Source organism: Pollicipes pollicipes, unplaced genomic scaffold, assembly GCF_011947565.3.
Source record: "Pollicipes pollicipes isolate AB1234 unplaced genomic scaffold, Ppol_2.1 Scaffold_5724;HRSCAF=6776_pilon_pilon_pilon, whole genome shotgun sequence".
NCBI lineage: Eukaryota > Metazoa > Arthropoda > Thecostraca > Pollicipedomorpha > Pollicipedidae > Pollicipes > Pollicipes pollicipes.
The window spans coordinates 38776671-38790782 of NW_023596746.1; the positions used below are offsets into that span (position 1 = coordinate 38776671).

The following is a 14112-nucleotide window of genomic DNA, read 5'->3' on the forward strand; positions in this document are numbered from 1 at the left end:
CTGACATCATGTACGACGTCTCACAATGAATCTTCCCATAATTTGAGACTGTTTGGTTACCGGACCGGGAGCCTGACGAGACCGGGACCGACAGGCCTAGTGGCCTTTTACAATTCCCGATCACCATGAGGTAAGGTTAAAACAGATTTATACTGACGTCATTATAAGTAGTATCGGAAGACAGAACTAAACGAGACTGGCCTCCTGCCCAGATACGCATCCTTGGCAATTGTTGAAAGTGCTGGCGTCTTGGGCGCGGATGGGTGGTCGCGTCGTTAACATTGACGAGTTATTTGTTGATATTCTATTGTGATAGTACCGCAAACCAATTTCAGATTGAGGGCTTGCAGTTGCGCGGCGCTGTTAGCTATTCTATGCCGTCTCCCCGTGCCTGCCTCGCTCCGTGAATGGCTGCCAGCGTAGCTGCTGCGCTGGAATCGTGATTTCTCCGTTTGGAAATCTACCTATTGGTATATATTGTACGCTAGGCAAGATGAGGCCTAAAATGATGAGAAGGTAAGATTCAGTTGTTATTCAGAATATTACTATTATTGCGACGTTGTCTTAAAGAAAGTTGCCTTACTAAGGAAAGTTGTCTTCTGTGAAGAGTCATTAAGATGTACTATTTCTGTGCTGTACTTTTCGGCACCCACCACAATTACAAAGATTTCTGAGAACTGGAAAAGTATAAGGTGCAATTGTTTGCTATGTCACATGTGTTATGCTACATAAGTTTGTAATGCTGCTCTGCAACATTCTATTATCATGCAGCATTCCTTTTTGGATGGAAGAGGAAGTCAAAAAAGCTGAAAGTGTCAGGTCAAGCATCTGGGACTTACCATAAAAATTATGTTTTTGCACACGGAACAGTGAAAGCAATGCCACAGCTATCTGCCTCAATCTCCATATGTGTACACTCCGCAAGGTGGGCCAGAAGGACTGCATGTGCACATGAATACATTTACCTTGAATTGTTACAATACTTTCAAAGATAGCTTTTTATTCAGTAGACCACTTCTAAATTTTTTGTGGGGCATTTTTTCTTGCTGACTTATTTACTTGTAATAGGAGTTACATAATGTAAGCAGACAGTTGTTAGCTTTACATTTATTGTATATCATGTGTCAGCTTTACATTTATTATTGTCATTGTTTATTTATTATATGAATAGCTATAATCAGGGCTTGAAAAATGCATGTGTTAGGTTGAAAATGTCATTACTGTGGTGTTTGGAGTTCAGTGTATGGTTACAACCAATTTGTATGTGCAGGGATCATGTGTTTCTGGGATTTGGGATGTTTCAATGGTATTCTCGGTCAATAATACTTCTTAAGTATTCTTGACAATTCAAAACTTAAGTGCACTTTGGCTTGGCCTTTGTTTGGCATAAGCAAGTAAGAGGTTTGAGGGTCAGGGTGTACTTTCCTACCTCATGTTGCAAAAGTCCATTGTACATCATTCATTGTTTTTAAGGCAGATCATATCATAATTAATAGTAAAACAGGCCATCTATACTCTTACCTTGGAACTTGACTAATTACGATACTGAATATCCGACCACCGCAAACACAGCAGCCGCAACACCAGCGCCATTACTGCGTGCAGTCACAACATTAATGCGCATCAAACAGCATCAAGAACCATAAAAATGTATGGGGCCAAGGTAGCAAGAATCCATGAAATTTGATTCTTGACGCCAGTGGGACGATGGGTTGCAGGGGGGATTGGGTGGGGAATGTAAAGCAAAACATGGCAGCTAAATAAAAGCTCACTATATGGTACCTATATATGGCATGGAACATGGACAATGGGATACTGGGTTAAAGGGGATATAGGGTGGGGTTAGGTTAGGTTAGGTTAGGTTAGGTTAGGTTAGGTTAGGTTAGGTTAGGTTAGGTTAGGTTAGGTTAGGTTAGGTTAGGTTAGGTTAGGTTAGGTTAGGTTAGGTTAGGATAGGTTAGGATAGGTTAGGTTAGGTTAGGTCAGGTCAGGTCAGGTCAGGTCAGGTCAGGTCAGGTTAGGCTAGTTTAGGCTATGTTCTGGACTATTCTGGCCTGTGTGTATCATAAACATATCTAAATGCGATAAGAAACGATTTTCATTGCATTGTTATTGTTTCCTTGGTCCCGTACATTTTGTATGGTTCTTGATAAGCAGAAATATTGTAATTACGCAACAACGCAGAAACGGCGCCTGGGAGTTGAGGTGGTGTGGTGTGTGAGACGCGCGGGAGCTCGCTATCGTATTTATTAAAGTTTGAAGGTAGCATGATTCTACCTGTTTTTAGATTATTTATGATATGTTCCGCCTTAAACACAACAAATGGTGTACAATAATTTTTTCTAGTGTTAGGTAGCAAAGTACACATACACCGGTTTGAGCATATATGTCATAAAGATGTCCGGCACAGTGGATGGGTTGTTTACAGACTAGCCCATAACTGCTAGCATGTGGCCTGCTTGTTTCTGTTGGTCTTCCTCCTGCATGGTTAACTATGATCTGCTTCTTGGTTTATATCCCCTCACCTTGCTTGGTGCTTCATGCCTGCTGTAAAATTATTGGGCCTTGCATAGAACATTGCCTAATTTCTTTTCAAGGGTTAGTGGCCAGATGCACATTTTTGGTTGTGCTGTAAAAATATAGTTGGCTTCCGGACAAGTGATGCACCACAACTGGTGTGATACTCACTTTTTTGGCATGATGCAAGTCACCATTTTGCATTAGACAGATTGTAAGTACCATTTCTTTACAGCGAATGATAATTTGTAAGGCCATATGCCTTGCACTACCAAATTGTCCCTGTTATCTGTTTCTGTGATGCTCCATGAGCTGTAAAGAAATATGGAGAACTGGCAATGGCCATGTGTAACAAGTACACTCCAGAGGGAAGATGTGGTATGTGTGGTTTAGGCTGGCTTGTGTGTGATCATTTGGTGGCACTTCAGCAAGACATTAGAAGAGGGCCTAAGTGCACTCCTGAGGTTTCAGTGCATCTGTGTACTGGGTGACAACATCCTGCTATGTTTTTGCTATTTTAGAGACAAGTGGCAGCATGCACAGAGTGAGGACTGGGAAGGACCAAATTATCAATAGATGCATAAAAGCCCTTGATACCCAAGGAATCACATGCTATAACCCATCATTTGACAACATTCAGATTATAGTGCTGAAATGAAAATTTTAATCATATAAATATTATCTGTGTTAACATGCAGTGTCATAAGTGCAGAGGTTCAGATGTGTGCCTGGAGCTAGCTGGTGTTTGTAAAGATGAAATTAACAGGGACTTGCAGTGTATCTGTTACCACCAAATCTGGAAATATGCATGTTTAGCATATAATCTGTTCACTGACCAGGGGTTTTCATGTTCTTTTGTGAGGGCCCTGGTCACCATCCATGGCATGAGTTTCCAGCTCCCAATATTGGTTTGCCCCCTGATGCTTTCTGCCAGAACAGAAAGAATGAAAAATTAAAATATTATATAAAGTATGTCCCAGGGCACCAATCTGCAGACTGTCATGGCTACTCTGCTTTTCAATAAAGGATGATGTGACAAATTAAGTGAAGGTTGCAGCATCATGTTGCTTTATCAAATAAAGTGGGCTAAATCTATTGTGAAACATAGATTTGTGCAGTTCAGGTTGTTAGGCTTTCAGCTTGCCCCCATCCCCAATATTTGCAATTATTGACACCTGCATGAAACAAGCATTACCTGCAACTTCTTTTTTCTATCATCTCAAGGTTGAGTTTTGCTGTTTTCACAAGGTGGTGATTGTTGAATGGGCTTTGAATGAAAAACTGCCTTGTGAACTGCAATTTGTGTCAACATTGTGAAGGTCTTATCTTGCTTCTTTCAAATTTGGGCTTCTGTATTATTGTGATATGTTAATGTAGGTTTTGTATTAATAGATGTCAAATTGACATCATCAGAACTGAGAACAAGCCCATCTGCTGATGGCTACAATGTGCTCACAGTTAACAGATCCCTTCAGGGCATGAGTTACTCCTTTGCACTGGAATGTATTGATACTGAGTGATGGCAGCATGATGATTTGGAGCTTATTTTAGGAATGTATGTGGGGCTCATGGGCCATAAGCATCACAAGATATGATGCTGCCTGCAGATGTGACAGTGAAAATCAGCTTCTGTGATCTGGATGCGGGGTGGAAGCCCTTCAGCATTGGAGCCTGGGAGTATAAATTGTTTGTGGATGGAGAGACAAACAGTGTGGGCAAAGGAGCAGCTTTAATCATGAAAGAGGAGGAGGCAGAGCTCTGGAAAGGCATCAGGCCGATTTTTAATTTTCTGTGATGCACCACCTATGATGAAAAAGGAACATATCTAGGAAGGGGGTGAGATCCCTGCCTTACTCCTGGACTGCACCTGTACATATTTTCTGTCATGGCATCACAGCATTTGTGTTGGGCAATTTGGTTTGCTCCATTTGATTAGTATGCAAAATTTTAGAACATACTTTGCACATTGTGGATAGTTGGAAGGAACAAATGTAGCATTGCCACGGCATACAAAGGCATCATGTTTTTTGTGACAGGCTTGGAGCATATCAAAATTGTAGCATTTCCATGGTTTTTAGAGCACAAACATTGTCTGTTCTTGTTCACCATCTTGGAGTACATAATTTTATAGTCCTAGGCAGGAGGTGGTGGCAGAACATCAGTGGTTTCCAGAAAGCCAGTCAGGCCCACTTCACTGCACATGGATATGGCTCATTCAGTTGATATAGTCCTTGCATCTTGCCCTAATCATTAGTAATGTGGTAATATCAAACTATATAACTTGCTGTGCTCCTGTAAGAGTCAGATAGTAGGAACTGCAAGCAGTCAAAAGTAGGTTGAACAAGTTGTATAGGACTATACTTTTTGAGGGTTTTGGGCCTAGACTCATGCAATCCTTACCACATTAACTTTTGCGGCAGTGGAAGAGCTGTTGAATTTTGCTCATGTCTACAACAATGAGATCTCTCACTTCTCGCAAGCACAAGTGGTATCACCTGAAGTGCTGCAAAAAACATTTTTGTTATGTGCTTTTTAGTGGAATGTCCACCTCATTGACCTGACATGGGATCATCTCTGTAGTGCCACAGTGAGATGACTTTCTTTGGAGTGCACTATTTAGTGAGCTGGAATCTATGTTGCAGAGGCAAAAATGACGACAATGAAGAGGCAGGAAAGATGTTTGTTGGTGGTCTCAGTTGGGAGACAACTCAGGGTAAGTTTGTTATGCCAAGCTGGGGCCAGTTTCTTTCAGTGGTAACAGCAAAGTCTGTCTGGCCCAACTGCATGTGCCCCTGATGCCGTCATAATCGGGCTGGTCCAGTGTGATGAACCTCGCTATGACCTGTCACCACACTGCGCCTGAAGGTCGGGCGCAGCCGGTCCTTCACTGTGCGCGCTGACCTGCCGCCGACCTGCCACTGACCTTATGCGCGGCGATGCCCCGGTGCGCAGACACGATGCTGGCGTACTTCAGCCACTGGGGCGAGGTGGTCGACTGCGTCGTCATGAAGAACAACGAGACGGGGCGGTCGCGCGGCTTCGGCTTTGTCACGTTCGCCGACCCGGAGAACGTGCAGCGCGTGCTGGCCGAGGGACCTCATGAGCTGGACGGACGCACGGTGAGAGAGCGAGAGAGCGCGCGTCAGCCACTCAGCGAGCGCAGGAAGGCGGCGCCTGCTCCACTGTAGTGCCGCCTGCGCCGCGGCGGGCGGCGGCCGCTGCAGGCGGCACCCGCCTGGCGACGTGCGAGATGTGGTGGCGAGCTGCGCGGCGGGTGACGTGCCACCGGAGTGTTGGTGGACTGTGTGTTTGTGCCAGGAGATCAGCTGCGCCTGTTCAGGTGTACTGCTGCGCGGTGTGTTTCAGAGGTACTTGTCGTGGCATGTCATGTCGGTGTTATTTTCCATCTTTGCTGCCGTTGCGGGAGGAAATGGAAGATTATCCGCTTTGTAACGCCGTTTTACCGGGCCGTTTCAGATCGATCCGAAGGCATGCAACCCGCGCTCACTGCAGAACAAACTGCGCATGCGCAGCCAGACGTACCCGAAGGTCTTCCTGGGCGGCCTTCCTCCGAGTGTGACCGAGACGGATCTGCGCAACTTCTTCGGCCATTTCGGCCATGTCATGGAGGTGGTGATCATGTACGACCAGGAGAAGCGCAAGTCGCGAGGTACGTCCGGCCGCCTGTCTCGCGCCCTATCCTCTCCTGACTAGACCGGTGTCACCTGGGACCTGTCGTGATAAAATTACGGCGGTGTTCTGACCTAATCTAACCCGTGGCTCCTTCCGGGTGGCTTACAGCTCTGCTGCCCGCGGGCTGGGACATAATTTGTTTTGGCCCCGCGGATAGAATAGTTGTTTTCGTGTTATTGAGCGCAATAAAACTTTCTTGGCGTGTAAAGTGAAATTGTCAGTTGCCAACGCATTTGGCCGGATATTCTGGAAATCACAGGAGAATACATCTTTCCAAGTTATTTCCATCACAATATACTGACAAGGTCTGCTCAAAAAGGGGCAATAACCTTGGCAGTCTTATGTAAGGGAAATGCGTATGTACTGATTCTTGGCCTCTCAAAATACACTATGTTGAAAAAATCAAGTGTCGCGTAAAGTTAAGGCTGCTTTGTCCCTGCTACAACCTTCCAGACACCATTTATTGTTAGAGGATTATTGCATTCTTTGCTCTGTTACCTGTCCACGGTATCGTCTGCCGTATTTGCCCATTGGTGCGTGATCAGTCGTCTTGTCCCCTGACGGCGACCGCAAGTTCTTACACGTGTGTCCACATCCGTCACCCCCGTAGTTTGGGGGGAGGTGGCAGACTCCTCGCCGGTGGCAGTTGCTAGGAGTCCGAGAGCAGACGTATTGTTTGGTCTGACTGACGCTGACATGTCGACTGGCAACCGGCCGACGAGAGTCGACCCGGGGCCGGGGCGGGCCGGCAGCAGCATTGTTCGGCGCGTGAAACACTCCGCGCTCCTGACCGGGGCGAGGGCGGAGGCAAAATTATCCTTCGAACTGCGCGGCACAATTTGAGTAGCGTGAGCAAGGTGGACGCAACAAACTGCAATTACCAGGTTATATGAACCCAGTCACCCATCCCATCCATTCAGAATAACCTCTGTCCAACCTCGCCCTGTTCTCCCGAGTAAGTAGCCCATCTTTCATCCTGTCAGAGTCGTCTCAATACGATTCTCCCCCTGTTCGGCACTTGTCCTCAAATGCCTCTGTACTGGTTATTACCCACCTGGTGTTGTCATTTGTAAACCTAGCTATAGTTCCTAGCCGACGCAGTGACGTGTTAATTTGTAGCCATTCTTCGTAGTTTCGTATTGCTTCATGGTTTTATTATTTACAAAAATGCCTCCAACTTGCTTATAAGTTATAGTGTGTGGTCAAGCATAAATCGTTCCACGTTTGGTTTTGCTAGATGTTCTGCTGTGTAATTTTGACATGCATTGATGCGAGAGGGGATAAGTAGTTGTATTGAGACATTTGGATTAGATGACCTCAGTGTGTTCACCTTAATAGTAACAGGCCTGTTGCATGGTGTGGATTTGTACTAATCGTTGTGTTAAGGCTCTGTTCCAAGTGTGCAGCTATGTTAGAGCAGTACAAATAGTTTTGTTTCTGAACTGTTTTCAAGTATACAAAGGAGGGTTGGGGCATGCCTGTGTCCCACTACCACCGGTTTGTCTCCACTAAATTAAGATGTCTCTTACATTAAATATTTAGCATGATATTACCTTAATGTGGCTTTGACTGAAATGCCTCAGTAAGGACCAGTCGCAAAACGTCTTTTGTCGACTGCTGGCGGAAAAACAAGCACCTAAGTTGGTGGGAAGAGGTTCTGTGCCACGCTACTTTCCACACCCTACCACAGGATAATGCGGTACACAAATGCTGATAATACGTTAGATGACGTGTTTTCGCTGGAAAGCAGCCCAAAATTACGTGTGATTGTAGTACATGGCGTTTGAATGTTGATGTATAGATAGTACTTTTGTATGGGGCTCGGCACGGTTCCCCGTTATTGAAACTCATCTCCACTCATCTCTGGCTCATCGTTACCTCGAGGGCCATAGAGGGCCACGTATAACGCTTATTGAGGCATTTCATGTCATCTTCTAGCTAAGACAACGCCTAGCTTACGAGTAAGATAAGGCATAGCGTTAAGGCTAGACTTAGGCGACTTAGTTAAGTGTCACGTGCCAATGTGACGCGGGGACCCCGCTGCGACTGTGTGAGTAAGCCGCGGCCGTGTGTGTCGCCGCTGACCGGGTCATGTGAGATGTGAGGTCACCAGCGGCGGGCTGGCAGCCGTGCGGGCGCCGGCCGGCAGTGACCGCGGTCAGCGTGCCCGCGTAGAGAGGCGGGCCGGGCCGGGTCGGACGAGGCGGGCCCGGCCGCGCACGGCTAAGGCATGCGCCCCGCTCCGCCGCCGGTCGGCCGCCGCTCCCCGCCCAGTGTGCGACCGTTGCAGACTCACCGTTCGATCCTCGTAGGGTTTGGTTTTCTGTCGTTCGAGCACGAGGATGCCGTGGAGAGAGTGTTGTCCAAGCACTACGTCAACATATGCGGCAAACAGGTATTTGGATTAAGGCTTCTTGGCGCTTCGCGGTCAGTGATGACGTGTTGGTTGGTGGCCCGGCTGGCCGTCGCACGGCCACGGCCTGGTCTCCAGCTCTGATCAGACGGCTCTGATAGACTAAGTTTGTGACCTAGACTAAGTCTAGTTAAGTTAGTGTTAAGTGTTGCAGCCGTTAGTCTTAAGGCGGCGCTGGGCGCGGCGTGCGCCGCCGCCACCGCCACCGCCGCCACTCTGTCTCCCGGCCTCGCCGGCGCCAGTGCCGGCGGGCGGCGTTTGTGTGCTTAGCCGGCCAGGCGCAGCTTGCATGACCGTTGTGGGCGTGTTTGCGCGTGCGCATGGTGTGCGTTGGAGGGGGCGCGCGCCGCCGCTGACGGCCGGCCGCCGCCGCCGCCGCTAGGTGGAGGTCAAGCTGGCGGAGCCGCGTGAGGCCAACAAGCAGGACGGCCAGCCGATGCAGATCACGCCGGGGGACACCTGGCGGCCGCCGCAGGAACCTGCCCACTGGGGCATGCCCGGCGTGCCGGTGAGACCGCGCGCGGACCCCGCTGCACACTGGGGCATGCCGGTGAGACCCTCTGGTGACCCGCTGACTGGGGCGTGCCAGACTGAGGCCCAGCGGCGGTCCCGCCTGCCGAGCGGTGTGGGTGCGGCTCTGTGGCGGCCTGCGGACAGGGGCGGTCCTGCACCCTGCGGCATGCTGTTGATATGTTTTGGTGGCGTGCATGCCGGTGATGGGTTATGCTGGCTTTAGTGATGGTGATGATGCGTCCTGCTCTCTGAGGCATGCCAGTTAGCCTGAGATGACTGTGCTAGCCATGGCATGGCAGGAGATCATGAAAGTGTGCTGCTCACTAATGAATGCAGGTGGACTCCTGTAGTGACCGAAGTCACCCTTCTCAGTGTGGCACCCTGGTGATGTTTATGAATATATTGCTCATGTAAGCCTGCTGGCTAGACTGGTCGTCTGCTCGTTATGGGATGTTGTTGACCTGGTGGTGAGCATGGGTACTGGACCGTGCTTGTGTGTAACGTGCCATTCTCGTTTCGGTATCGATTTCCGTGACCTCGTGTCCTGCGCTGCTTTCTGCGCTCCCACGTCCGATGCTGATCGCAACGTGTAGCCATTTTGTCATGTCATGTCAGTCATTCATGTTTCTGTCGCTGGCCTCTGTCGTACTTGGTACGGTGCTGACCTCTGTCGTGCCGGGTAGGGTGCTGACCCCTGTCGTGCTGAGTCCTGTGCGGACCTCTGTCGTGCCGGGTCTGGTGCTGACCTCTGTCGTGCGGCATGCTGTTGATATGTTTTTGTGGCGTGCATGCCGGTGATGGGTTATGCTGGCTTTAGTGATGGTGATGATGCGTCCTGCTCTCTGAGGCATGCCAGTTAGCCTGAGATGACTGTGCTAGCCATGGCATGGCAGGAGATCATGAAAGTGTGCTGCTCACTAATGAATGCAGGTGGACTCCTGTAGTGACCGAACTCACCCTTCTCAGTGTGGCACCCTGGTGATGTTTATGAATATATTGCTCATGTAAGCCTGCTGGCTAGACTGGTCGTCTGCGCCGGATACAGCGCTGACCTCTGTCGTGCCGGGTCTGGTGCTGACCTCTGTCGTGCCGGCTCCGGTGCTGACCTCTATCGTGCCCTGTCCGTCGCTGACCTCGGCCGCTGACCCCTGTGCCCCCTGTGCGGCAGCAGCAGCTGGCGGCGGGCGGACACGGCGTGGCGCCCATGCCGGCCGGCGGTATGCCGTCGGTGATGCAGTGGAGCCAGCAGCAGCAGCCGTTCCCGCAGCAGCAGTTCGCGCCGCCGGCGGCCGGACCGCCTCAGGGCTATCCTGCGGGCTGGGCGCCGCCGCAGGGCGGCTGGGCCACCTACGGCCAGCCGCCGCCGCACCAGTACTCGCAGTTCCCGCCGCAGACGGCGGCGCCGGCGCCCTGGACGCCGCAGCCGCAGCCGCAGCCGCAGATGCCGCCGTCGGGCGGACCCTCGCCCATGCCCGGGCCCGACCCGTACGGCCGCATGATGGGCGGCGGCGGGCCGCCCATGCCGCCGGCGCCCGTGCTGGCCGCGCAAAAGCAGCCCGACTACGCCGGCTGGCAGCAGCAGTACGGCCTGAACGCCGGCTTCGCGCCCGAGTACGCCGGCGCCCGGCCCGTGCAGGCGGCGCCGCAGCACCAGGAGATGGCCGCGCCCGGTGAGTGCGGCGCGACGGAATTGCTAGCGCGCACGCCTGCGCTGCACGGGAGGTCGGATGTGGGGGCGGGTAGGGAATGTGGAGTGCGTGAGACCGTGTTGTGGACCTGACATTATGCTATGATGGCGGGAGACTTGCGCAAAGGGAAACCCTTACATGCTCATTTATATGATAGGCAAAAGTGCCACCGTTCAGGCCGGAAAGCGTACCTATGTTAGGAGTGTCCCGACTGTGAACGCATTGCATTGTTCCCCAATAGCTCGTATTGTTAGTTTGAAGTGACCATTTGTACGGGATTCTTATGGCGCTCCCCGCCCAACACCCTAAAGCGTCCTTTGTCCAAGAGGGCTCACGTGGCTGTTGTCCACCCACATCAATGTGTACATATGCGCAATCACTTATGTATGCATATGTATACATGTGATATTTCGACCACAAAAGTGATCACGAGATCACTTTTGCCATAAGCTGCTTGACAGATTGCAGCTCTTTAGCTGATGGCTTGTCGGGGTGAGCGAGATGCCCAAAATCTGAGGGCAATCAGCGTCCTCGTGTCTCCCTTCGATCGCGGCGTGGGAGCTCCCGGTCGAAGGTCAGGCTTGAAACCCACGGCGTGGCACACGCGGTGGTGAAGCGAACTCTCTCCCTCCCCTCCCCTCTCCGCTGAGTCGCGCTATCCCTTGCCAAGTACGTTACGTATCGGTGTGCATCAACACACCGTATTTCGATCAGAAGATGTCGCGCCGAACATCCAGACCGCCAGCGGAAGCCTGGGGCCCGTCAGCACTGCCAAAGGCACTCTTGGATGCGGCGAATGCGCTAGGGCCCCTGAAGCTGGTTGGCTACCTCCAGCAGACTTATCAATGCAGCTACAACTCAAGGGAGATCATAGTCTTTGCTGTACGCTGCAGTCCCGCGTGCTGTCCCGACCATACGCTGCGGTCCGGTGTGCTGTCCCAACCATATGCTGCGGTCCGGTGTACTGTCCCTCACGCCCGATTGTGCGCTGTCCCTCACGCCTGACCGTTTGCTGTCTCTCACGCCCGACCGTGCACTGTCCCTTACGCCCGACCGTGTGCTGTCCCTCACGCCTGACCGTGTGCTGTCTCTCACGCCCGACCGTGCACTGTCCCTTACGCCTGACCGTGTGCTGTCTCTCACGCCCGACCGTGCACTGTCCCTTACGCCTGACCGTGTGCTGTCTCTCACGCCCGACCGTGCACTGTCCCTTACGCCTGACCGTGTGCTGTCTCTCACGCCAGACCGTGCGCTGTCTCTCACGCCCGACCGTGCGCTGTCTCTCACGCCTGGTCGTGCGCTGTCCCTCACGCCCGACCGTTTGCAGGCCCGCAGATGCAGGGGTACGCCAGCTACCCGGGCAGTATGAGCGAGGTCATCAACTACGGCCAGCCAGGCGGGCCGGGCCCGCAGCGCGGCGGCAACTACAACCAGCCGGTGCAGGCGCAGCTGTACCACCCGTACCGGCACAGTCCGTACGCCGCGCGCCGGTAGGGCTTCCGCGGCCGAGAGAGAGAGAGCGAGAGCGAGCGCGAGCGGCCGAGCGAGGGGTGCGGCGCGGGCGTGCGTGCGGGGGTGTCTGGTCGGGGGCAGGGTCAGCAGCAGTGTGCCGAATACAGTCTGGATTCGAGTACAAAGGTTAGTGAAGCTAATTCGGTGATATCTTAGCATTCGACTGACCGTTAATTGAATACAGACTGTCAATACCAGGGCATTGGCGAGCGAGGCGTTTTTATACAAGGCTTTCGCGGGTGAGGCGCGCTGCAGCGGATGTTCGAAGTGGTTTTCTACCGGTGTCGGTACACTCGCCGTTTTGGGTTTTTCCACGCAAGCGCTGATACTGCACTCAAATTTGTTGTCTTGTTGATTCGATTTATACTGCGTCGGGCGTGCTTGGACGAGTGGCTGTAGCGGCGGCACCGAGACGTTTTGTTCCGTTTTATCTAGCACGAAGTTATTTTGAATGGACATTGTGTATATAGGTGCTGCTAGGAGCGACCAACTGTGAGCATTGTCCAACTGCGCGAGACGACGAATAAAAGTGAGAAGACCGGCGCCGTGTCTCCACTGACGAGCTGGAACGCGCCGGGGGCACAGTCTTTGTGTGTATTAATAGTCGATTATAAAATATTCGTACCTTCTCGTCAATATCAACAGTTCGATTGGCCGCAGCAGGATTTGGTGGCACGACAACACAATACAAAACGTCCGCGGGTTGGCGGCTCCTGAAGCCGCGATCAGCCGCGTTCTACCCGCCGGGCGCGCAATCCGGCCCAGCGGCTCCGCTGACTGATCGGCGCTCACTCCCGGCACGCGTGCACACGCCTCACGGCCGGCCGGCCGGCGGCGGCCACCGCTGCCGCCGGCTCACACTAGGCTGTTCGTGAGCCGGATGAGCGCCACGTTGCTGCGCGCCTCGCTGTCGGTGGTCTGTCCGCGGCTCTCATGGCTCAGCGTCTCCGAGCCGTCCAGGCTGTCCAGGTCCAGGTCGGCCGTGTCCATGGCGACCGGTGGCGACGCCGCCGCCTCCGCGCCCCCTGCCGCGACGACATGTCCCGTCAGCTCTCCGGCAAATGGCGCCTCAGCTGGCGCCTGTGGCGCAACACAGCAGCGTGGCAGATAGGCAGATCGCTGAGTGTAACAGCGCGCACAGCAGGCGCCTGTACAGCGACGCAGTACCCGGTTCCGCGCAACGCGTCATCTGGGGTTGAAGGTCAATGTGGAGCGGCCATCCGCGTATGCTCCTACGGCACTGCCAGACCGCGCGCTGCCGACACAGAGAGCCCGCACAGCGCGGCCGTCCGGGCTCGCCGCCGGCCACTGCGCTCGGATCCCACCCGCCCTCCGTCGCGCCCCCGTACTCACTGTTGGCGCGGCGTGCCGACCCGGCGGCCTTCTGCGGCGACGCTGCACCCTGGCCGCCGGCCGACGGGCCCGCCGCCACCGACGCATGCCCGTTCTGCGGTGGAGAGGAGGTCAGAGCGCCCCGGACCTCGCGCTGTCACGTGGGTCGTGATGGCTGTTGGGGGGGGGGGGGGGGACATTGAGGCCGGTTCAGTCGCAGGGCAGGGATTGGGTCGCTTCTGCTTAGCGTAGCGGAGCTGATGGCGCGGCTCCAACAGCAGAAAACCAGCCCATCAGTGCGGCAGCGGGGGCAATCACGGCGCCCGCACATTCGCAATGGGGTCAGGCTTGGCGGCTCGGAGGACCCATCTCGGCTGGGCACACAGCACGAGGCGGCAGGGAGCCTGCAGGCCCCCCCCCCCCCTCCCTCATCTGGCGCGGTCA

The 14112-nt window shown here is 53.0% G+C and overlaps 1 protein-coding gene across 1 annotated transcript; it reads left to right on the forward strand.

Moving 5' to 3' along the window:
- The first annotated feature begins 244 nt into the window (after positions 1–244).
- On the forward strand, positions 245–12879 carry LOC119103017 (heterogeneous nuclear ribonucleoprotein 27C). Its single transcript, XM_037226467.1, has 9 exons — positions 245–516; positions 5160–5230; positions 5470–5636; positions 5995–6187; positions 8523–8605; positions 9006–9173; positions 10305–10541; positions 10665–10806; positions 12152–12879. The coding sequence occupies exons 1-9, from the start codon at positions 494–496 to the stop codon at positions 12316–12318; spliced, it is 1251 nt and encodes a 416-aa protein (XP_037082362.1). The 5' UTR covers positions 245–493; the 3' UTR covers positions 12319–12879.
- The last annotated feature ends 1233 nt before the right edge of the window (positions 12880–14112 follow it).